The 24,716-nt window shown below is 40.1% G+C and overlaps 1 protein-coding gene and 1 long non-coding RNA gene across 2 annotated transcripts in view; one reads left to right on the forward strand and one right to left on the reverse strand.

The window, feature by feature from the left end:
- The window catches only part of lrp1bb (low density lipoprotein receptor-related protein 1Bb), a 157,185-nt gene that overhangs the window by 81,661 nt on the left and 50,808 nt on the right, over nt 1-24,716 (reverse strand). The window contains exons 23-32 of the mRNA XM_028590475.1: nt 22,667-22,864; nt 21,766-21,970; nt 16,237-16,401; nt 15,657-15,901; nt 11,800-11,931; nt 11,362-11,589; nt 10,839-11,013; nt 10,436-10,530; nt 7,024-7,173; nt 1-125 (exon numbers count right to left, since the gene is read on the reverse strand). The exon at nt 1-125 is cut by the window's left edge and continues 16 nt beyond it. Of these exons, the coding sequence (XP_028446276.1) occupies nt 1-125; nt 7,024-7,173; nt 10,436-10,530; nt 10,839-11,013; nt 11,362-11,589; nt 11,800-11,931; nt 15,657-15,901; nt 16,237-16,401; nt 21,766-21,970; nt 22,667-22,864 (1,718 nt within the window). The remainder of the gene's footprint in view (nt 126-7,023; nt 7,174-10,435; nt 10,531-10,838; nt 11,014-11,361; nt 11,590-11,799; nt 11,932-15,656; nt 15,902-16,236; nt 16,402-21,765; nt 21,971-22,666; nt 22,865-24,716) is intronic.
- Nucleotides 4,050-4,858, forward strand: LOC114563799 (uncharacterized). The gene is made up of 4 exons (XR_003693684.1): nt 4,050-4,190; nt 4,273-4,346; nt 4,419-4,490; nt 4,564-4,858. It is a non-coding gene; the product is annotated as an uncharacterized LOC114563799 (long non-coding RNA).

Genomic DNA, 24,716 nt, shown 5'->3' on the forward strand with positions numbered 1-24,716 from the left:
GTCGTACACTTTCATATGAACCAACCCGCTCGTCTTGTTTCTCAGGATCACAGGGTTCCGTCCATCTCTCTTGGTAACTGTTCCTAGCTGTGCCGATTCCTCATCTGCCCACCAGAGTTTGCCGCCTGTAACCATCAATGTCATTTGCTGATATGGATATAAAACATATAGCTACAGATGCTGATTCAGTAAAACTGCACTGCAAGTGCAAATTGTACTTCAGGTAATACTGCAGCATTATGTCTTCTTCACTAAGAAATATATGCAAATCATGTTGTGATGCAAACAACCATTCAAAAACGCTCTCGCACAACCAAATGCCAATTCCAAGTGCAAATGGCATGCTTCAGCTTTCACTCTAATCCACCGAGGGTGGCACTCTTATGCCATAAAGCCCCTTAATAATTGAAGCATTCTCTGAGCTGATCTGAGATTAAAGACTGGGATACCCTGTTCCCTGCTCTGCTCACTAGCTGCTGATGATGCATGCATCTTGCAGGCTTCAAACGTTGTTACTTTAATGTTTGGGAAAGGTTTTCACTCTGACAAAGACACTTCTATGCACTTTAACAATTTGGGGGTTAATATAGAGGGATGTGGGCACAATTGTAATTTTCAATGCCATGTCTACAAATAGAATGGGCAACTGAACACATCATTTATAAATATATGACTATGGCATGCGTATATAATTGGTGACCATTGATATTCAGCAGATTTACACTCATTGTGCATGGACAGCAGCAATACATGTCAATCTAATGCAAAAAATGCTGGCAATTCTGAGACAGCATCGCCTCATCTTTGATTTACTTTATAAGACCATAATTCATGAGGTAGAATTCTCTTTCCTGAGCCAATCTTTTAGTTTAAAAGCAAAGTGCTTGGGTCAGGGTAACTGAGGAGTCCTGTAGTTATTGTGTGTCATGATGTTTCACCATCTACTCCTTGACAGACTGGCTGGCCGGTCTGGCTCTGTGTGACAGTCAACCCCCAGGTTTCAGTACAGTGCTGCGGTCGGTCATAAGCATTAAGTGATGAGTGCATCTTTCTAAAAAGGCACATGCACAATAGGCTCCCGACCCAGGCACACCCAGTCACCACCACACAACCCTCATCTCTGTCCTCAGCAGAAATCAGTGATGCACAGTCCAGGCACTTTGCCACAGATTCTACAGACGTGACAGGAACTCTCAATTTTTAAATCCCACTGAAGTGCAAAGTGGAGAAGAGTCAAGTGGCTCCTCTCGCTTCAAAATAGACACTGTAAATGGGGTGGAGATGGAACTGATATTAGTCCTTTTTAGAAAGGGCCAAAACTGTAAAAAACATTACATAAAGAAGGCATGCTTTAAAATAGGCAGCATACTTAGAAACAAAATTAATATTAATAAAGCAACATCAAAATTGGCTATTGTAAAGAATCATCTCCCTCACGGAGTAAAACATAAATAACAAAATCATGTTCAGCAACCGTCCGCTGAGGAATTACTCTGCTAAGTAGCAGCAGCAACCACTTATGAAATGACTTACTGGTAAATACAATTGTTTATGTTTTGTGCCAATTCCACCCTACTGAGTAGCACTGATGGTGCACACAAACTGGTCCTGTGTATTACTTTATTGGGCTACAGTATAGTACAGTACAGTTACAGATGAGAAAAGCAAACCATTATGCTGTCAATACAATGTGTTGTTGTGAAATTGATATGTATCATACAATTTAGCAACATTTACAAAAAACTCCCAAATCATTCACTCCATCAATCCTTTGAATGTCACACAGTTTTTTGATTTATTTTCGAATAACAAAACACAGAAACAATTCCCACTTGCACTAATAGCTTTGGGCTCAATGCTATCCCTAAAGGGAATGGAAAAACTCATTTTCACAAATCAGACACATTCCCATGAGTGAGAATGATAGGCTACATGCAGTTTACAAAACATTTGAACCTGGAGGGCATGCTAGCCTAGATTAGCTTTGCACCCTGTGTTAATTTGATGCCACGGCGGCCACTGGCTAGCTGTGATTGCTCGCTTGTGGCACATCATATTCAATTTCCACCTGAACTGCTAAGTTTGATTCCAGGCAAGTCAAGGCTGATGGATCACCCACACCTTCTAAATAGAAGCCCTCACCTTTCCCTCAAGCCAATCCAATTATTACAGAGCCCTAGGATCTGAGTGGATCGACCTTGTGTCACTAACAGTGCCTTCATTACATCTTTTCACAACCGGCTCGAACAATAAGACATGCACGAAAAATGAAAAAAAGCCAAAAGGAAACACGAGCACCTCAGCATATTCATTTTAACACACTGCTGCATGCTCATCAAATTAATTGTCAGTTTGATTGATTACAGTCATTTTGCTCCCTGAAGCTGACAGTCAGGGTTTCGTTTAGCCAGTCAATTGGGGATGTATCATCACAAAACCTTTACAGAAGAAGGTAATATTTTATTCTGCAGCAATCAGAGACAAAATGACTCCTCTCATAGAACTGCACTCCACAGATACTGTACCACTGCAGCAGAATAAGCTTTGCCTGTTCTTAGTGGCTGTGTGCCTGCCTCCGCCTCATGCTGTGAGAGAGCTACAGACCCTGATAGAACTCAAGCTTGTTGTTTTGGAGTAACCTTAACCACCTCAATCACGACCAAGCCATTACAGACCAGAAGCATTGACATATATAAAATGGACCAACAGATTCCGTTGCTCTGGACGGAGACCAGTGAAGGATATTAGAAGCACTTTTCCGGTGAGGGTTGAGCGTTACTGCGCAGCCTTCAACTGAGCCCGAAGACGTAGATGCGACGTGAGCAACCTGTCTGAAAGTTGTAAGTCTTCTGGTAGCTGTGCCAAGAGAAATCTCAATCATTCCCAATCTTGCAGACAGACAGCATAGATATATGTAAGGAGATAGAAAATAGGCACAGGCTAATTATTGCTAACTAAAATGCTAGTTAACATTAGTAATTAAACAACAGCTAATGTCAATCGAAACTGTCTGCCTGCTTTTCCTGTTCTCTACTGTGCGACAGTAAGTTGCGTGGTTATGACACAATCGTTAGCCTGTTTTTACAAAAACGTCTGCTACGGAGCCATAACGTGAGATACAAAGGTAATGGAGCCTTTTATACATTGTCGTGTTTCTTTAGAAATAAACAATGGACAAATAAAGTCTTTAAACGCTTCAGATGTAAAATTATTCGCTGTCAAAGTGGCGCCAAAATGAATGGCAGTCAATGGAATGCTAATGGCAGGTGATGGCTTGTTAGCATCAAAATGGCGCCATAGGAGCTACGCGTTCCGAGGAGAAGCTTACCCCCATGACCAGAATAGAGAATAATTGTTAGATTGATGCCAATTCATGTTGATGGACTCGATTGGCACAGAGAACTCAGGAGCCCTTAATTACCCATAATCACTTGGCAATATCTAACATGTTATTTCCCTAGCAATGGTTTACGTGTATTCTGCAAATCCATATTTTAATCCTAATACTTTTCCATTAGGTATCTATCAGTTTGCTGAGCTATTAAAACAAAGAAGAAACAAAGAGGAGCTATAGACAACGTTGGGGCAAACGGAGTGAATGGTCAGCCAATGCACTTAATTGCATCTCTCACCATAGAGCCAAAACGACAACATCTGCAGAGGGAACATTTTTCTGTAATTGGCATCGCTGATGGTCTATTCACTTGTCAACAAAAGAAGCTCAGGATCGGAAAGTGATATGCCTGGCTGCTGTCCTGCTGTCTTTACCCAGCCTCAATTTTAGCTGACCATATAGATTTTACAAGCTATGCTCCATGGTCTAGCACAAAGGAAGGAGGCATCGAGTTAACATGACACCAAATGCAAAATGCAGTACTAATCTCTTTGCTCAGCAACCGTATTTATAGTACACATTAATGTTGTAGCGTTAAAATGATACAATTAGTTTGAAATGCATGTAAATATACTGTTAACACGTAGTGAACTGTAATGCTGTGTGACCGGATGAGGTTTTCCCCTCCCTCTTACCTGCACACAGGAGTGTGGATCAGCATACCTAGGGCTCATTCCGATTGATTGGGAGAGGCGGGGACATTATTTAAGCCTGTGTGTGTGTGGACTCGTTCTGTTTGTCTTCTCCTGCTTTACGTTTTTGCCGCTGCCCTAGGTCGTCAGTCTGCTGCGGTGTGGTAAGGGCACTTTTTCCATCTTTTGGTCCTTTCATTGTTCTGTGTCGCCGTGCATGTGGCACTAATGTGCATTCTTTTATAGAGCTCACCCTGTCTGATTGTGGATGTCCCTGTGTGGGTGGATGTATGCCTGGGCTGCTGGCGTTGGGTGTCTCGGTAAGCTGCATGCCTCCCTCTTTCGACCCATTCGGGCGTTATCAAGATCTGACATCGTCTTATTTGTTATAGTGTGGGCCGCTGTGTGTGTGCGCAAGGTGGGTGCCTCCGCCGGGGTCGGAGGGCGACCTGTCCTGTAATTCGGTAAGTTGCTGTGTTTGCCTGTTTGTTTTAAATTCATTGTGGTCCTGTTTTTAATGGTGTGTTTCACAACAAGCTGGACCAGGCTGCACCCTCATACATGCTGCTGTGGGGCTATCGTGGTGCCACGACTTATAAAAGGGCCAGTATTCCCCCGGCGCGTTCTTCCCCCCATTGAAACTGTTCTGGATAACGGCAAAAGCTGTTCTGGATAACGGAAAAACTGTTCTGGACTCTGGCAAAACTGTTCTGGACTCTGGTAACCCTTGTCTGAATACTAGTGCAAGAAGTGGTTTGGATATATTATATTAACTGTTGTACATATTGCATGTGGGTTTTTCTTGTTATTTTGTTTGATTTTGTTTACTCTTTTTTTTCATTATGCATGATTGTTTATTGATTTAAATTGTGTTTTGTTTATTATTGTTTTCTAATATTATCTATTCACTTTTAACAGGGAACATATTGCCATTTAAAAAAAAAAAAAAGAATATTTAACTAAATAAAACCGTATACTTTTATAATCATTTTATTGTCTCTGACCCCTGATTAACGGTGAACGGATCCTCTAGATTGCCATCTTCTATATATAGTAATTCATTACCATGCGACAAATATACTGTTGAACCACTGTGAAATGCCTCTATTTAACAAAGTATTATAACAGTACAGTGCTGTTCATTCTACCATTCAAACCAATTTCCACAACATAACAAAATGTCATTAATTGTGATTGATGGAGACTCGGAAACATCATTTCACTGTTTTGCTGTACCTGCTACTGTGCAGGAACTAACCCATTAGTCTATGTCACCTCCAGTTTTATCTCCAATTCATGAAATGCAATAATAAGGTCTCCATATAAGATAGTCCTCCATAGTCAGTGTACTGTAAGAAATTCCTATATAAATGAACCAAAAAGATGTGGCCTGGAGTTGCAGACTGCTAATAGCTAACAAAACTTGATTCCATTCTGCAACTGTTATTCTGCAACAGTGTTTATGCTCTCAGCACATCCCGCCACACATGAAATGAAGGCCTGCTATGATTAATAACAAGCTTCAAGAACACAAAGTATCACCCTGACAACACTCTTGCTTTTATTTTTTTTCCTTCAAAATTACACTTTGGATCAGATATAAACACACACACACACACACACTTTGTTCATTATTTTCTCCCTTCTCAGTACCAATCTTGGCAAGGGAACTGCATTTGCATCCCTGGGAAGCTTCCCAGTTGTCAAGATTGCAGCAGTGTGGAAGTGAGACAATTTAAAATTCTAATTCTGATCTGATAAAAAGCAAAAACATCGAATGACATTTTACTCGTCAACCATTTCAAGTATAGATGTAAAGCCCAAATAGGCCTACCTGTTTGGTTATTATACGTATCAATAATTAAGGCTGATTGCTGTACTTCACTGCACTCAGTATTACAGTTACTGTGCAATGCTCGTACTGAATTTTGTCAGTTTTGCACATTTGCCGAATTTCCACTGCATGGTACAGAAAAGTACGGCTTCACTCTGCTCGCTCTTTTTTTTAAATATATTTTTCCATTATCAAAAGGTAAGGACAGTACCTGGTACTTTTTTGGTACCACCTCGGTCGAGGTTTCATGCGAGCTGAGCCGATACTAGAAGATGGGAGTTAAAACACTGCAGACCACTGATTGGTCAGAGAGCACCATCACTAGCGCAACACGGGAAATCACTAACCCGCCATTTCAAAACAGCCAAGCTACTGTCAAATAGCGGCCCCAGTTTTTTTACTCACTCAAACCTGATTTAAAAGAAATGGCAGCCCACAAAACCACGCCATATACTACCCCGTACAAATGACAAAGAGCAGAGGTTCCTCCGTTTGCTTGCAGATGAAAGGATTCAGCGAGTGTCATTGAGGATGATGTCAAGGCAGTTTCACTGTGCCGCTATGGCAATCAGCTGAAATTCCCACATACACTAAGGAGGTGGAAAACAAGAGAAAAAAAAAAGGACTTGGTACCAAAAATGAGAGGAGTCAAGCCGAGCCGAACCATTACTCTATGGTGTAATGGCAGGGCTTTTGTGTTTCGGTTAACACTGACATATGGTGTTAATTGTAAGCCTGTAGGTTTAAAAAAACAAAAAAAAGCCAGACCTTGTGAGCTAAATACTGTTGTAATGTGAGATACAGGTACAATTTCTTTCCAGCACATGTTGACTTAGATTTCAGGAGATGTTTAAATGAACCTATGAGTTGATGGATGATGTGACACATTGGATTCAGCACTGATACCCAGAATCAACACATAATGAACATCCCCCTCCCTTTTCATTACGAAAGGGGTGAGAAAATCAATCATCAATCACTGCTGCACTGTGTTTTAATTATCTAATGCCCCTGCTACTTCACACAAAGACAAACACAACTGTTGCGAGGGCTGGCTAAATAGCTTTATTCTACAGCCACTTAACTGGTTAAACATGTAATCCCTCCGCACTCTGATTAATCCTCAATGGCAATCTGATGCACTCGTGACAAGCTCCACTTACCCATCACAGCCAGAGCTGTGCCTTTGGCTAACTCCCTCTTCAGAGTCTCCAGCACTTCCAGCCCATTGCCGTCCAGATTGCACCTGTTGATAGTGCCATTGGCCGAGCTTATCCAGTACAGCTTGTTGGCACTGTAGTCTATTGAGAGACCTGCGAGGACACGTGAAGAAGTTAGCACTGACTGTTCTACGATTCGGGGGACACAAGCAGAATATTAACTAGAGACATAAAGAGACAAAAAAACAAGTATTGAATGGATAACAAAATCATAAAATAGAAAATCAGCTGCAAGAGTAGATTAGGCATGCTACATGAAACCTTTTAACATGTGAATTTATTATTGATTATTATTAAAATATTATCATTTAGGATATTACAGTAAACAAAGAAGATTACTGTATTAAGTTCCATCACATAGGGAAATGACTATACTCAGTTCCAGAACCTGACTGCTTTTGATATGCAGCACTGAAAAGGTGCATCAGAAATGTACGTTTCCTTTTGACCATACGTTAACAGTATCACAACAGTACATTTCACAACCTCTTTTACATTACAATGTGTAGTTGCTATGCATTTGGTTGAGTGAGGGCTAATTGAAAGGTATATGTGGCTATATCACTGGCACATATTTGATGTATTTATGAGTGCTCCAGCTGGCATGAAAAATTAACAAGAGTGAGACTGGCTGCTTTTAAATCCATTTCCTGGCTAGCATGATGGTTGTTTCTAGAATACCACTGTGAATGGTGGAAAATGAAAGCAATTTCAATTCGTGAACCTCTGGACAACTCACTGTCTCCCACCATGTGTTGGATTTATGTCTGGCAGATTCACAGTCACAATGCGTCATTAATTTACGCTTGTCCCCCGGTCTACCCCATCATCATAAATGAAGCCAGTGAAATATGGGTGCACCATGCTATCCGTATTGCTGACAGGCCGAGGAGAATGAAGAAATACAGTGAAGACAACGGTGCTGTTTGTGTGACAAAGCGGGAGTTTGACCTTGCGCTGTCTGACAACAGCTACTTGAAATGAAGACCAGTCGATTGTCTTTGCTAAATCGAGTTGCGATCGCCCTCTTCAGTACGCATCATGCTGGGATAGAGCTTACACTCAAAAAGTAATTGAGTATAATAATTGAAACAATCTCCTGAGTATGTAGAAAATGTTTAAAATTGGGCAGCAGTGACTATTCTGTTAGTGATTATGCTCAGTAGGAAACAGTGTTGTGCATGCTAGGCAAGACTGCTATGTAAAAATATACCTATCATATCAGCAAGAAGGACTAAAAAAGCCTCCCATATCTACAACCTAAGATGCTGTACATTTGCCTTTAACTATTTTACCTAATGTCAGATATGGATGCTGGTGGAAATTCAGGCCCCTAAAAATGCGATGACACAGAAACACAGCGCCCACTTCCTTTACTGTCAGTGCATCACTGCAGACTCCTGCACATTTCAGACTGGCAGTTAGACATGTAAAGGCTGATCCTACTCTACAGCTGCTTGAAAGGAATTTGTGTGGACAATCATCTCAACCATTTCAGATTTCTTTAAATAGTAGCACATAGTTGGATTTACATGAATCAACTATGATTGATTAACATAAATCAACAATTTGATTGCTTATTTCAGTTATAGCTATTCGTGTATGGTGTTGTGAGTGAACTGACAATGCTACAAAGTTAACATATAGGCACTAATGTTCTAAATACCGGATGAAACAAAAATATTGAATAGCAGGAAAATAGTATCAACCACAGGTTTAGTTCAATGATTTAGACAGGATTACACAACATCTTAAATAGACAAATATCTAATCCAGAGAAAACTGGTTTCTATAGAAGTGGATCTGTTGCTTTGCTTGTCCCTTTGGCTCAAAGCATCACACATCAGTCGAAATGGCATGCGTCTGCTGTGTGCATGTGTGCAGTTGGTAGGCATAGACTCAGGGACTAGAAAAGCTACCCTTTCAGGAGAATTGATCCGTTTCTATTTGTGCATATGTCAATACAAAACGACACAAACAACAATCCCTCGACATCCACGAGTGCTTTGAAAGATGAACACAAGAACTTCTTGCACTGTGGAAGGCAGCCCTTGGCAGATGGATGTGGGCTTGAGCAACATGCAGTCCAAGGTAAACCATTAACATTTCAAAAGAAATTGTATTTTGGATGTGACAATGTGCCATGGTGGATCCTTTCACTCTATATCTGCAGATTGGTGTCTTGAAGAGAACATATAGAAAAACCATGTTTTTTTATTCATAGCTATCATGTTCCCCTAACTGGATATATACTTTCTTGTGTCATAATTCTGGTATAGTACAGTACAAGGTTGTGGCCATTATAATCTTGTATATCAATCCATGAAATGAACCCCCATGGAAGAACACATACAGTACAGAAGGTGTAAGAGCATCCATAGATAAAGAACCCTGAAAGTTGTATGAAGACTGTTAACACAGGGACGCTATCAGCAGTAACTAAAGTGTTTTTTGTTGTTGTTGCTGCAAGCTGATTTGAAAGTATATTATTTCTTTAGGAATCAATTTAGTGAAGGTTACAAGTGAATGCAGGTAACATGTTTTTTTTCCAGTTTAGTCTTGTGTTAGTGTTTGTTTAGGTTTCAAAGAAATTGCCTCTTCAACACCTTTACCCAAAGAGTCTAGTGACTTTCTTTGACATCACCTATTGAGATAACATCACCACTGAGGAGGTGGGTGTTCTGTCTAATTCTTGTCGACATTCTCGAAACGGAGAAAGTCTCAGCAGGCACAACATTTTATTTGTAACAGTTGGCGCATGTACATGCATTGGAATGAATTGATTATAAAACAGATTAAGGCAAACTGAGATTATTACAACATTCATGTAAACACCTTTATCAGGTTACCTTTGTCAAATTAGGGTTGAAATAGGAGAATTACTCCCGATGAATTTGTAATGAAGTGAACATAGATACAAAGTGGTGCATGCAGCAGCACAGCTGTTGATGCTGGAACATTTTAATTGAATTGAATTACAATAAATTGAATCCTTAGCCAAAGATTACGGACACATTTCCTCAATTGCTGTCTTGTTTTGTGGTGATAGGATGTTTGCAATGGCCTACCCCATATTCTTCCAGACAGTCTCCCAGTAATCAAACAAATCAAGTGCTCTTGGATTATTGGAGAAACTGAGTTACTGCAAACCCTGTAAATGCTTCACTTTGGTTATTTGTATTCAGCACATTTCAAATCAGACTATAGCGTGAATGTAAACATACTGAGTTTATGTAAACTGAACAGACAGAACTTGAAAATAAATGTCATTTCACAAAATTAAAAAAAAAAAACTTTAAGGTGGAGCTGAGGAGGAGGTCTAACGCAGTATGCTCTCTAAGGCTCTCATACTGACCTACAGGATCCCTCTGATTCTGGTGGAGGACCTTGCTGTTACTCCCATCCATGTTGGCCATGTTAATGGTGTTGCCATCTGTCCAATAGATTTTTCTGTGTGGGAATGTGTGAGGTGAATACTTAGTGGCTGCGTTAGGCACAAGATATAACAAGGTTTACAACATAGTCAATGGATGTTACAGTGTTATTAATTGAATATGGAATGTAAGTCAATACATTTTGTTCCACCTCACAACCTTGCAAAGATCTGCGTGGAGGTTTCAAGCTTGTAAAACATGTTCTCTTTATAACAACAAGGCTTTGATCCCTCGTTCAGGTGGAAGTCCGCAGTCAGGTGTTCTGATACTATGCATTGAAGGTGAGGTACTGATGAAGTGCACAGACTGCTCTAATCTACTTACCCCTTGGCGGGGTGCACTACAAGGCACCTTGGCTTATCAATGCCGTGGATGATGGAGGTCTTCAGGGAGCCATCAAAGTGAGCCACATTGATTTGTGACTCGTCATTTTCGGAGCTGAGCCAGTATAAGTTCCTGGAAAGCCAGTCTAAAGCCAGACCACGGCAGTTCACTATGTCTGTCAGGAAGAGCAGGAAAAAAAAAACTGTAACGCCCGCGTGCTTTACAAAACTAAAATGTAAATAAGCTCAGGCTACATCAAACATAAGCAAAATGAAGGTCTACATGCGGTCCACAAGGGCTGCCAGTGGAACGGACTGGAGGGTACTGTGCATTATAGGGTGTTTGGGGTGAAGGTGTCTATGTTTACTGTATGTGTATGTATATCTAACATTATTGCATTCCACTCTAGCAATAAGAGTATTGTGTACCTTTTAATCAATATTAGTTGGTACACACATTCACTGTAGTACAAACTGCACGCCGCTGACTCTATATTTTGCATGGACGTCTAGAATGCACCCACCTGCAGAAATGATAGTCTCTAGCTGGGTGCCATTGATGAAGGCTCGTTTAATGGTTTGGGTTTTGATGTCAGCCCAGTAGATCCTCTCCTCCTGGGCATCATAGTCCACCACTGTGACATCGTCAATGTCTGGCACGGTTAGCGGCGTCATGACATTCATATAAGGGTTGTCAATGTCCACACCACGGATTTCAGACCGCCGCACATACAGGAGGAACCTTTTCAACGCTGGTGAGATGATTAGGAAATCAATCATTGCATTCTGTCAAATGCAGGTGAGAGTGCGAAAATAACAGCCTGGTGTAAAAGCTTACGTTAATCAAAAATGAAATTCATAAGTAAAGCAAAACACCTGTCCTGTTCATTACATAGTATCCTATAGTTTCGCTCTTATAACATAAGGAGAACACATGGGAAATGAGGGAGGTGTGTTCTCACCAAAGCAGGACTGTTTGTTGGGTGAAAGCTTCATAAGATGCGGACAGGTGCAGGACGCAACACGGTTGTAATTGATGAGACACAGATGTGAACAGGGACCACGTCCATCATTCTCTTCACATGGGTTCGAGGCTGAAAGAGGAACATTTCAGAACACTTAGCATGAGAAGTTGAGATTGCAATCAAAAGAGATAGGCCAGGATGAATTCTGCATATGAATAGGACTAACTGCCTTTGTAACATGACATTTACAAGCCTGTCTGATTGTGCCATTGACATAATTTGAAACTGACAAAAAAGCATTGCTGAAAACAACTATAATTATGATATTGTTCTTGCTTTATAATAGCAAAAAAGAAAATGCAGCTTGAAAGCATGACAGTTCTTAAAAGAAATAGGAAAACCCTGGCATTAATTTAAAACAAATGTCACAGACTCTGTAAGACAAATGGCACAAAAGATATGTTGAATGTTTAAAGAGAAAATGTCGGTTTGGAACAGTTATGCTGAGTTTGATTGATGTTCACTCGTATTATTGGGTTAGAGGTTGATCTCTTGTTGAATTGTCTCTCAAGAGGTTAAGAGACGTGGAAATACATTATGAAATATAAAATTGTTTCTATTGTTTACTCTTTGTCACTACTCAGGAATTAAGGGTGAAATTATCTTGGTTAGCGGTTACTGTAGGGGAGCAGGATATCCCCTTTAAAACCTTAAGCTGCTGACAGTTTTCTACGAGACAAGCACAGCATGCTGAATTTAAACAGCTTTAAAGTGAACAGTGATCTTATACGAGTGTCTTTTCATGAATGTCTTAGTCTACCCTTTTTTTTTTTTTTTTTTTTTTTTTTTAAGAATAAATCACCTCAGTATGCACCCATAACCCACAGTTTGATTATTTCCCATCATGCTGCAATCACCTTTTAACGCATCAAAACACTTACATTTTACCTTCTACTCTGGATGATTCATGTCTAACAAGCGCATTCAAAGTTCATTTCCCAGGCTCCTTCACGAACACATTGGAGAGCCCAATTGCATCACAAACGTGGCTTATTTAAGACAACAAAAAAGCCACTCTGTCTCTGCGAGCTGGAAACAGCACCCAGCTGACTTAGTATGCTAATAGGGAGATATCTCAACAGAGCTGCATTCACCTGAATCATGCTCTAGAGGGATGATGGGCAGCAACAAAAGGCAAGGTGTTAGTTGCTCTAAACTGTCAAATGTATTTGCAACAGATAAATGAAGAAATAAGCCTGCTGCTATGCTAAGGCAGTGAAAATGGTGGTGGCACTCCCTGAAAATAAATACAAATGAAGAAAAGTCATATTTAGAGAAAGCCGAATATAGTGATGATACAATTTAGCAAGCAATTGCTTATTTCCATTGAGAGACCTATATTTGTTGTGTTTATTTGTTTCAAAGCCTCATATTCATATATCATATTTGTCAGGCTAATACTTCTGCTGACACAATTACAGTGTGGTTTGTCTGCCTGCAAATAACCATGTGTGTTCTAAATGGCATAAATATTGCTTTGCTTAAAAAGCTTTGCACACATTGAGAATAACAATTATGATGTAGCTAAAAAGATGTAACTGGATTAGCCTCAACCACACCTCTTTATCTCCCTCATTCACTGAAAGAAACGAGATGGAAACAATGAGTAAAGGGGAAGGTTATTTACTAGTAGTACTACTAGTAATATTAAAGACTCCATAGTGCCAATAAGTGTAGAAAATGACACACTACTTCCATGGTACTCAAAAGAGTAGACTCCAAACTGAACCCAAAGAAAAAAATAGAAATGAGTGGAGCCATTAATGCCTATGGAAGCATATGTTATTATGTTATCTTATTGGTCGAGGATCTGAAAAGGTAATCCTCTACTTTCTGCGATTTAAAATGGTATAATAATAATAATAATAATAATAATAATGCTCTGTTATATAACTGTGAGGCCTTGGAACTGCAAATCTACCTCCTAATTTGCAAACTCTTGTTACATATTCTAATGTTAAAACACAGCGTTGCCTTTCAAGTGACACAAGTGTAAGTACAGGCTGTTGATGGCTCCAGTGGAGCGCCACTTTGGCACCTGCTGAATAGCTCCTGAGACCAGCCACATATTGGTGTTCTCCCTTCTTCCTCCAATCCTTCCCTTTCTTTTTCTCTGGTCCAGATGTTCGTGGTCTAGTGGAGCATCACATCTGTAGGCTTTGGTTCTGGTTAGAGTGGATAAAAGCCAGCTCCCACACCCCCACACCCCCTGTTGAGCTTTTTTTTTTTTTTTTAAATAGGATTAGTCACGCTTACTGTTTTCTTTGCTAAATAACTCCCATTTGCTCACACTTATCTATGGTGAACAGTCATGAGAATGCAGATACAGGAAGGAAACAAGCAAATTAACTTGTGACACACTGGAGAAGCAGAGGAATCACTGAATAGATGTAAACCCGATTACCACCAATGCCCATTTAAGGATGGGGGCTTACATATGATGAGAGCTGAGGCGGATACATTTGAAACTTGGCAATGCTGAAAAAGGCTAATTGTGATAGAGATAGATCTGTCAATCAGGCGGTCTTGGCACACATGGCCAAAGTGTTCCATAATCCGTTTTATTTTTGGGAGTTCTGCTTTACAAATCAATCAAACATCAATTTCAAAACAACCCATTTTACAGAAAAAAAAACACAATAAAGTATATTGAAAAGAGATTTCATGTTATTAATTTGAGCTTGGCAATATGTTTTGCAAGCTGATCTACATATCCAATAAAGATTGGCTTACATATGTAGTCCTTCTGTGAGACAGCACATCACTTCACCACTTTTGTGCTCAGAAACTTGGCTTACTTCCTCACAAAATTGATCACCTATTACGCTGCGACGGATACATATTAAGAAACATTCACTGAAAAGAGATTGCTGGCAATATTAATGGAGTTTCAGAACTATTTCATATATTTCCTGTCACCACAGCACATTATTCACATTACTAATCGATTTAATAATTGGATATGCCACAATTATTCATTGGCAGCTGTGGTTTTTATTCTGTAGCCCTTTTCATTCACATTCAGTGAAGTAAAGAAGAAAAGGAAAACCTTAATATAGTGGTAAGCCAATTAGAATAATTTGGATGGTGAGAAAAACCCATTCAGTGGTACCATTAACTCAAGCTAGCTAATTCTCTGCATGAGTACCTTTTTTTATTCAGACACATACTCGAAAAGGTGTTTTAAAAGATAATGTATCCTCAGTCAACATCCAGTATTACTGCAGGATTATAGCCAACTTCCATCTAAACCCTTTTTTTTACCTATAGAGTGTAATATGATAGGATGTGATGAGTTTGCACTTTAAACCAATGAATAAGCAACCACGTTTTGTGCACAAGCCTGAATATGACATGTCCAAAACGAAATGGTTTCTGTTCTTGAACCTTTATAATTGCACCTATGATCCGTGTTTCTTTTGTATGGTAATTCTTTGAAGTTTACAATCAGACAGTCAATGATGTCTAATGATACTGAACAAAATGTGCAGAGGAAAACACACATGGTAAAAATGTTTTATATTACCTTTCTTTTTAAAAAAAAAAATGGTTTGTTCTTTCAACAATGGATAGTTACAACTAGTTGCTACGCTTAATAAGGTAACACCCCCCCTTCAAAGTATGCATTGATGGCAGTGCTTTAGGGGTTAAATGTACCTGCTGCACATATCCTAGGAGAGCAAACCTGTCAAATTAGTATATAGAAAGCTGGTTCCAGCTAACACAGTGAAATGTCCCGTTTCTGTCAGTGTCTCATCCTCAACAGAAAAGCCAAAAAAAACAACTGTTCTCACCTTGTGGCTGCCTGCTGGGGTGGAAGATCTGCAAGTCAAAAGGCTGAGCACTCGTCTTCTGGATGACTGTGACATTTCGTCCAGTCCACTTATTGGCTTTCGCTAAAGTGTTCGTCCTCCAGTCCGTCCAGTAGACATTGCCTCCAAAGAGAGACACAGCAAAGGGGTGGGACAGGTATTCATGGCCCCTGAGGATCTCAATGACCCCACTTCCATCATAGAGTGCAGAGAAAATGGCGTCTGAGCTGTTCAAAAGAGACCGACACAAAGGGCAAAAATTGAAATGCTCTTCAAATGCAGTGAGGTAGGCAGATCAAAGTGTACCCCACCTGTCCACAGATGGAACTATTAAATTGTTCAAGACCCACTTAAAACCAAATATGGCCATTGTACGATGTAGGATCTTTAAATATTACATGCCCTCCATTATTTAATGCCCACTAGGAGAGTGGAGCTTCAAGTTAAATTTGATCCAGGGACTGCTGGTGAATCTGTTTCAGTATAAAATGTCATACATGTATTGAAAGCTCTAAAAAGTGTGAATGCTTCTGCACACAATGTGAAAACTCTAATGGTATACCGTGCATCTGTCCAAACAATCCTCTTTTCCAAATGATCCAGAGTCAGTCCATTAGGCCAGGCGCCGATTTCCATATCCTTAAACACAATGTGTCGAGCTCCTCCACTCATTGATGCAGCCTCAATTCGGGGGAAGGTAGCATCCCAGTCAGTCCAGAAGAGGATCCTTGGGACAGAAACCAAAGAGGCAACACTGATCATTGGACAAGCAACAACATACACAATGCACAATTTCTATTCATTCATAGATCCACTAAAAAGGGCTGTAAGACCTCAAAAACATCTGGAAGTAATTCCTCAGCCATTTGTTCTTGTCAGTGTTATTATACTGCAAAACACAGTAATTGCATGCACAGTACAATGTTGTTGTAACTGTATGCATTAACACAGACCGTAGTCTCGCATTGCCAGCTCCTCCTCCACAGCGCTGCTGGCTAGTCCACACCCATTCCGATATGGGAGAAGAAACGTGCTTTGGTTTATTGGCATTTCTTTAACCCAATCACAATCGTCTTGGGTGGTGCTAAGCGCCGGATGGAGCCACGTTGCCACTGCAAAATAGCCTCAGGAAGGAACTTGTTTTGGTGGAATGTGTACGTTCAAAAGTTGTTTTAGTCGTGCAACAGAAAACTCAGATTGGACAGATAGTCTAGTTAGCTGTCTGGATTTACCCTGCAGAGATCTGAGAAGCAGTTAACCATAGTCCTCACAAATCGACCAGAGTTTAAAATGCCAACACAAAGATAACGGAAGGTCACGGACATCCGGACGAAAATTAGGTGACATCCGGCGAAAATTCTGGCGGCACCTAAACAATCCCGGAAATGCAACGCCCTTGATATAGACTACACAGACAGTGGCAGTGATGACTGTCCAAGAACAACACCAGCGACCAGTGCAACCCTCAACATCTGCAACATGCCTTAAAATTGGAGGCCATCTGTTTTATTCTGACTTTTTACAGCTCAATGAGGCCTGAAAATGAACACCATCATTGATGTGGCCATCAGCAGTATCCTGAGTCCTACTCTAACTCAGCAACATCGCCTCTGTCCTGCCTTGGTCCTCAAAGTCAGCTAGAATGAAGGGGAAAATGGGTGCTCAAGCTTAAATCACATCCTGACGACAACGAAACAGTGTTAGGAAGAAATATCCTTGTCCAGATCAATAGCCTTATTCACTTGATAAGGCATCCCTGATCGATGACCCACTCCTTTGAGTGGATTCAAGTAATTAGATTAGAATTATTGCCCTGAAATGGAAATGTGCCTTTAGGCACCAAAAGCACCCATTAATCCTACTCTGTACAACCATAAGAATGTAGTCATCCTCCCAAATGTGAAAGAGTACTATAGGGGAGAGTGCATGAGCAGATTACTCATTTCTTAAGAGTGTTAAATTGATTTTCGGAATGTATGGGTTTTACTTTAATCTGAAATATACTGGCCACAGTAAAGTACTAGCAACAACAGAGAAAATTGATTCAGTCTTTTTGTAAGTATGTGTACTTCCTTACATCATCTAAAAACATATTATATTCTGTAGATAGGAAAACGAATGGGATACAATCTCCCAACTGTGTTTCCAGCACTTAGAGAAAGTACATAACTACTTCAATTAATTACATTGTCATAACTAAGTGATAAAATTATACCACTAATGTATTTAATGTGTATCTTAAACAAAGAGGTTTAAAAATATATCAAACTGGAAAGTACCTGGAAGGACCAAAATGTACCCACTAAGTGATTTTTCTGGAGTTGTTCTAAAAAGATTCCAAAAGGATGAACTGTTTGTGTTTTTTTTTCTTTTTTTGCCACAAAATAAAACCTGCCTACAAGAGAAGAGGAGCAGGGCAGCAAGAGGCCTACCAGTTAGGTGGAAGACAGTTCTTCTTTGCAGAATCTTACAAAAATAGGAGTAAGTCTCAATTATTGCCGTTAGATCAAAGTATATCCAATATGCACAGTAAAACTGATACAACCTGTTGACATCATTACAAAACTATGTTAAAAAACCTGTGCTTTAAAAACAATATTTGGCATTGCCTCAAACAAGATCAAAATACATACTATGTCTGACACACTATTGAGTGCATGCCTGTAATAGCTAAAAAAAAGACTACAAACTTCAGCATAACTGTCATGCACTGGTTCATGATCACTCCACTAAATATTTTATATAGTAATCCTTTTTCAAGTCTGAGTGCGGGGCAAATTGCAATGGCAATGCAAGGCTAATGTGATCTTAACCTCAGGTGCATAAAAGATCATGCTTTTCCCCCCAGATCCCACCCTTCTCCACCCAGGCTCCTTGACAGTGACATGGACATGATCCTTCACCAGCTTCATCACGTTTTTGCACCAGCAAACACTGACAGCTATGTTTGAAGGGGCACCCGGGCCAAGTCACAGGCATCTCTTTTTCCCTACCCCACTCAGACGCCGCTACATTATTAAAATCAGTATCTCTCCTTGTACACAACTCATTTCTCTGACTTACAGCAGCTGCTGCAAGGCAACAATACTTTGCTGCATGATATATTAAAACAATATTCAAAAGTCAAAATGTATCTCAAAAAGCATTCTAATTCTATTGACTTTGTTTATTTGTGTTAATGAAACCATGAAGAAAGCATGTGGACATAGTTGCACAATTTAACAAAAAGAAACAAAAAAAGTGTAAATGTACACCTTCATATTTCATATTTAAAAACTATAATACCATTTTTTTTTTCATATAGGCACTTCTTTTCTGCTCCCTGCTGAGTTAGCTCACCTGCTGAAAGACTGTTAAGCACATCCGACTGCTGGCAGTAGTTACAGCACACTGGACTACGCTTCATTGTAAATCTCGAGCACCCTCAACCTGGTTATTGTGTGCGGTGTTATAAAAGCGCAGTGTACTGTAAACTGGAGACGGACATTACACTACAAAAAGACCTGTTTGTGAAAGATCTGAGTGTTGTTTTTCAAAAAGAATCCGCATAAATGAGATGTTTGCTTACCAAGTTGCAGTAGAGACTAACAAATGTAAAGCAAAATGTAAGTTATGATTTGGTTAGGAAATAAAACCAAACTCATACTGAACTGCATCATAATAGGGGGGAATCATATCATACTGCATCGGCCTCAGAGCGGAGATGCACATCCCTAATAACAGATAGCATATTGTGTATGTTGACAAGCTCTTGTTACATATTTACATTATAACTTATTACCATTTGTTTACAATTATTCCTAGTTAATGCCAGATGCTGTTTATTACAATAGCTAAAAAGAACCATATGTTGTTATATAACACTTGACTTCTCGCCAATATATCTTTAAAAACTACTAACATTATGTTGACTCCTATAAGAATTTAATATTTGCAATAATAAAAAAAAAAACATTTAAGGGCTGACGATAATAGTCTGTGGGATAATCAAACATGCACCAAGCTAACCCATTTGATCAACACATCAAAATAAACATCTAATAACACACAGATCAGTAAATCTTAAACTGAAAGTAAGAGCAGGTGGTTAATTCAACATGTTAATACTGATGCACCGTGTTTAAAATACTGTCAGTGCTCTCCATCCTATCTGTTTGCCCCATAAATCAGCATCGGTCAGGGGTTTTGCTGCACATGTTTTTTATCTGTGCCTTGCACAAGTGGATAGTGGATCGATGACTGCTCACATGAGGACATCATGATTCAGTTGAGACAAAATGAACTTGACCATGATTTCCAAGAGTGCTGAGACTAGTGTACTGATCCATGTGCTTGTGCTCTATAAAAACATTGCCTACACGGATGTACTGTGTTGTGCTGCTGTAGGTAATATGCATACTTTTTTTCCCTTCCACTTTTCAATTTTTATACAATGCACCATAGCCAGTCCCGCACTATCTGAGATCGGAGAACTAAAGCAGATTTAATACGCCACAGACAAAGTGACTAACACTGAAATAAAATGATATCCCTACACACCCACTATAACATCTTATACAAATTGAAACAGTGAAATACTCGCAACTATTCATTTTCAGTTAACCAAGACAAAATGCTGAACAATTATGAGGCATTTTAATGTGCTTCCCAAAAGGCTCAATAAAACTGTTCACCGCTCAGTAAATCTCATTAACAGATTAAAAAGTAAGACAAACATAAATAGTAAAAAAACACACACACGCAGCACACACACACACACACACACACACACACTCACACAGATTAGAGAGCACCTCCCAAACACACAGGCCAACGTACAATGCTTGCATGATAAAATATGCTTCTTATTGTAAGGAGATAAACAAGTTGGTGTGTCATGATAACAAGAAAAAAAAGACATTATAACATGACAAACATGCATGTTGTGTTAAGCCACTTAAAAAATCTGCGTCCTAAAAGCCCGGTCTCTGATGGGAGGACTCCCCACGTGAGTGTTTCCTCTTTAAGTAGATTTAGATTAATTTCAAAAGGATGGATCACCATGTCCAAACAGTACAAAACAACATACACTGTCAAAGCCTCCCAGGTGTGCTGCATCAGTGCCTATTATGAGGCTGTTAGTCCCAGTGTGACGTCGTCCATCAACCTCATTTAACAAATTAAAAAGCTTATCATAACACTTGTTCAGTCAGGACCACTCTAGTCATAGATATAACCATTTATCGCAACAAATGGAAATACAGTTATGCTTGGCGCTGATGGCTCCGCTCTTGATAATGCTCCCTGGATCAGCCAAGCAGCATGTGAAACTAAAACAGGGAGCACAATGCAGAAAACACCCGATCGGTATACAAGATAAGGGCCCCTAAGCAGGACATTGAAAACCATTTCAACCTTTAAGTCATGCAAAGCGTTGTCAGCAGCAGTGGGGAGAGAGGCAGCGTCAGTGTAGCAGGGATCAGAGAGGAGTCACATTTAAAAGGACCCCCTCGATGTGAGAATGGCTGTGATTGGTGTGTGACTGATAGAAATGATAATTCAATCAGCGTGTGTACGACGTGCCGTGTCTTGCATGAACTAATGCAATGCTTAATTTATACCAAGACAACAAAAGTGTTAAAAATGTGCACTGTAACAGATGTTTTCAAGCTGAGCTTGCTGATTGGGCAAAGGAAAGGTGGCCAGTCTACAAACACTCTCCCCATGCATCTCAGCAGGATAAACAACCTTGATTTTGAAATGGCCCTGAAGGGAATGATACACAAAAAAACAAAGCATATTTTGGGCTTTTAATTTAAAGGTCTTGCTTAAAATGTTTTAAAGAAGAACTCTTTTTTTTTTTTTTTTTTTTTTGGCGGGTGGGGGGGGGTCAGTTGTCATTACTGGAATGGAGCACACAGCATTGTAATTGATGTACTCTATATACCTGCTGGCCTAATGGACCTTAACACAGAAGACATCTTCATACATCAAAGCAGATGTAGAAGGGAGAAATACAAGGAGGTTGTAATTTTACTTTATTCCAATAATCTCAGGCTGGCTGCTGTGCTATCTATCAGGCTCTGTTTGTGGGAGTTAGTGAGTAACATACCCCTGCCCCGGGTCGAGAGCGATGGCCCGTGGATGCTCCATGCCTCCGGCAATAAGGGTGGTGCGCATATCTCCGTTAAGCTTGGCCACCTCAATCTGGTCCAGATTGCTGTCAATCCAGTACAGTTTGTCCGTAATCCAGTCCACAGCCAGGCCCTCCGGGGTGGCCAGACCGTGCTGCACGACCACCTCAATCCCCGTCACCCCTGAAACAACAATAACAACAACACGATAGCACGGCTATGGAGCTAGGGAGCAGCACTGGTGGTAGATGTGTCTTTACAGTGCTCAGTAAAACCTTCTCAAAAGGAAATGGGGGGGGAAGTGGTGAGGAAAGCTCTTCCATATAAAGAAGATTGCTTTCTTTCTACAGGGTTCCATTAAGCACGGTGAAAAGGTTTTCCTACAATATTTATAATCCAGCTGTTGATAATTATTATCAGATGCAGAGGCTTTTGTATGTGTCTCACAAAAGGGTGGAATAGGTAGAGCTAAGAGGCGATTTCTTCGGGTCTGCAGAGTGAAATAAAAGGAGCGCAGTAAATGTACTGCAAGCCACAAAAATACAGAGCCAAGGAGAAGTTCTGATTCATCATTTTATGAGGGGGAGATACTGTAATGCAACAGCTCAAGACTTCTGCTCCTGCAGTATTTTGTTAACTTTGGACAATCTCAGATAAATTTGCAGGGAGAGACAATAACAACTTACTGCATCAGACCTGAGTATGTGTAACGACAGTAGAGTAAAACAGAGCGTTATCATTGGCGGTGACTCATACTTCCATTACAGCTGCTGGAGCACAGATGAGCAGGACATGACTCTCTTTAGCCAATACATCACAGCCGTCTTTAGATAGTAAATGTTTGTGTACGTGGGTGTATGAACTTGTGTTTGCCCATACCGCCAGACTCGGAGAGCTTTCCTCTGTAGATCTTATCCTCCACCACATCTGTCCAGTAAAGGAGGCTGTGCTTAAAGTGGAAGTCGAGCGCAATGGTGTTCCTTAGCCCCGGCACCAGCAGGCTGTAGTCCCGCTTGTGAAGGTCTATTCGTCGTATCTCGTGCCGGATTGAGAAAATGATGAAAGCCTCAAAGGGGTCTGGGCAAAGAGAGAGAAAGGAGGGCCACAGAGGCTAGGGCTGAGCAATGTTTTGAGTAAATTGATAGTTGTTGTGCGACAAAATGTACATTGCATATTGTGAGAAAGTGTTTTGCACTGGCTTCTTCTTCTTTAACTGGAGTGCGACTGGACTGTCTCAATGGCCACTTTCTTGAGGAAGATTATTGTCAAATGTTTTACATTTAACAATATACCATGAAAAACCCTCCTTAAAATCACCAATGGAATACTTATGGATGTTATTGCATTATAAGATAATCATTCAAATTTGCCCGGGTTTCATCTACTAGTGTATTTTCAAGTCAAACCATGTGAGCACACGCACACACACACGCACACAGGCGTTGATTTCGGTGGGTACGCGTACCTATCAGATTTCGTCATGAGTCATTTTGTACCCACAACTTTTTTTTGAAAACCTCAAGCTCAATTTAAAAATAAATAAAAATAAAGTTCATAACAAATATAATTCTTGAGCGACAGATGCCAACAAATCCACAAAAATCTCTATCCCCACAGGGCAGACACAGACACAGCTGTTCTGCTGCTGCGCTGGTTACACGCTTCTCTGTTCAAAAGACTGCCTGTCTAATGCTTTTTGCTTTACACACACACACACACACACACACACACACTTAAAGATCTTTATTTTTTTTTGTATGTTCTTATCACTAAAGCAGGGTAGTGGATGACTGTCACTGACATGTCTATGTATGTACTCAAAAGGACATTTATAACAGTGGGTTGTTTATATCAATTACATTCTGCAGGGAAATTGAAACCAGAGACCTTCATTTAGTTCCATATATTTATTTCAGCTTGCTCTCTGTTGATCCACTGTGGGGAGGACATACTTCCAAACATATCTCACTGGTTTAAACCGCCATGTAGAGCAGATTTATATGCATCAGTTGCAGCCAAACCAATTTGTGGCCAAACACTCTGGGAATCAACACATTACATTTTTCAATTTTCTGAAAAAGTAGATACATTTGTAAGTGGTCTCTTCTGAGAAATACATTTTGCAGGGTCTCTAAGAAGTCACTAAATCTAGTGACAAGTCCTAAAGCTGGCAACAGTGTTAGTATACTTTACTTCTCTGGCCTTTTCCACTGAGGTTTATTTCAATCAGTAAGATTATTTCTGCTTCTGAGAAATGTTTGTAAATTAAAACTCTCTTCAGAGCATTCTAGAATAAATCCTACTTTAGGGAACAGAACTGTAAAAATACAATTAAAATTGTGTCCTTGCTTCAATGACACTTTTCAGTGTTGCAGCCAAACTAGCTACAATGCTACCAGAGTGAAGACCTGTACTTGCAAATCTTTTATTCCTGAGACGTACAAAGAAAAAAAAAAAACGAGGAGTAGATGTGTGCTCGGGAACTTTACAAAGAATCCAATAACACCTCTCGCAAGACTAAATAGAAATGTTTGTGTTTGTATGCAAAATTTGATTCATGATGAAGCCGTTGAATTCTGATCGGCTTCCAGAAAGAATTGTGTATCGTGTTCCTGCGTTAATGTAAGATTAGAGCTGCAACTGCCATCAATCTTGGGAGGGAAATAGAGAAGCAAGTAATCAAAATGAGGTCCATAAATCTGAATGTGACAAGCCAACAGCACGTGTGTGGAACGATTGTATTTCAAGCGGTTACAGAGCCGGTCTCGTCAAATAGATTATTCAATAAAAGCGCAAAGTTTGAATTAATAATGTGACACTACACGGGCGAAACATGTGTGTCTGTACGGGATTAGGCCTGAGGTGAACTTGTGCACGGCTGAGTGAAGTAACAAAGCTCTGGTGGTTTGAGAAGGGGGGTACATGCTTC

The sequence above is a fragment of the Perca flavescens genome, chromosome 11 (assembly GCF_004354835.1).
Source record: "Perca flavescens isolate YP-PL-M2 chromosome 11, PFLA_1.0, whole genome shotgun sequence".
NCBI classification, from domain to species: Eukaryota; Metazoa; Chordata; class Actinopteri; order Perciformes; family Percidae; genus Perca; species Perca flavescens.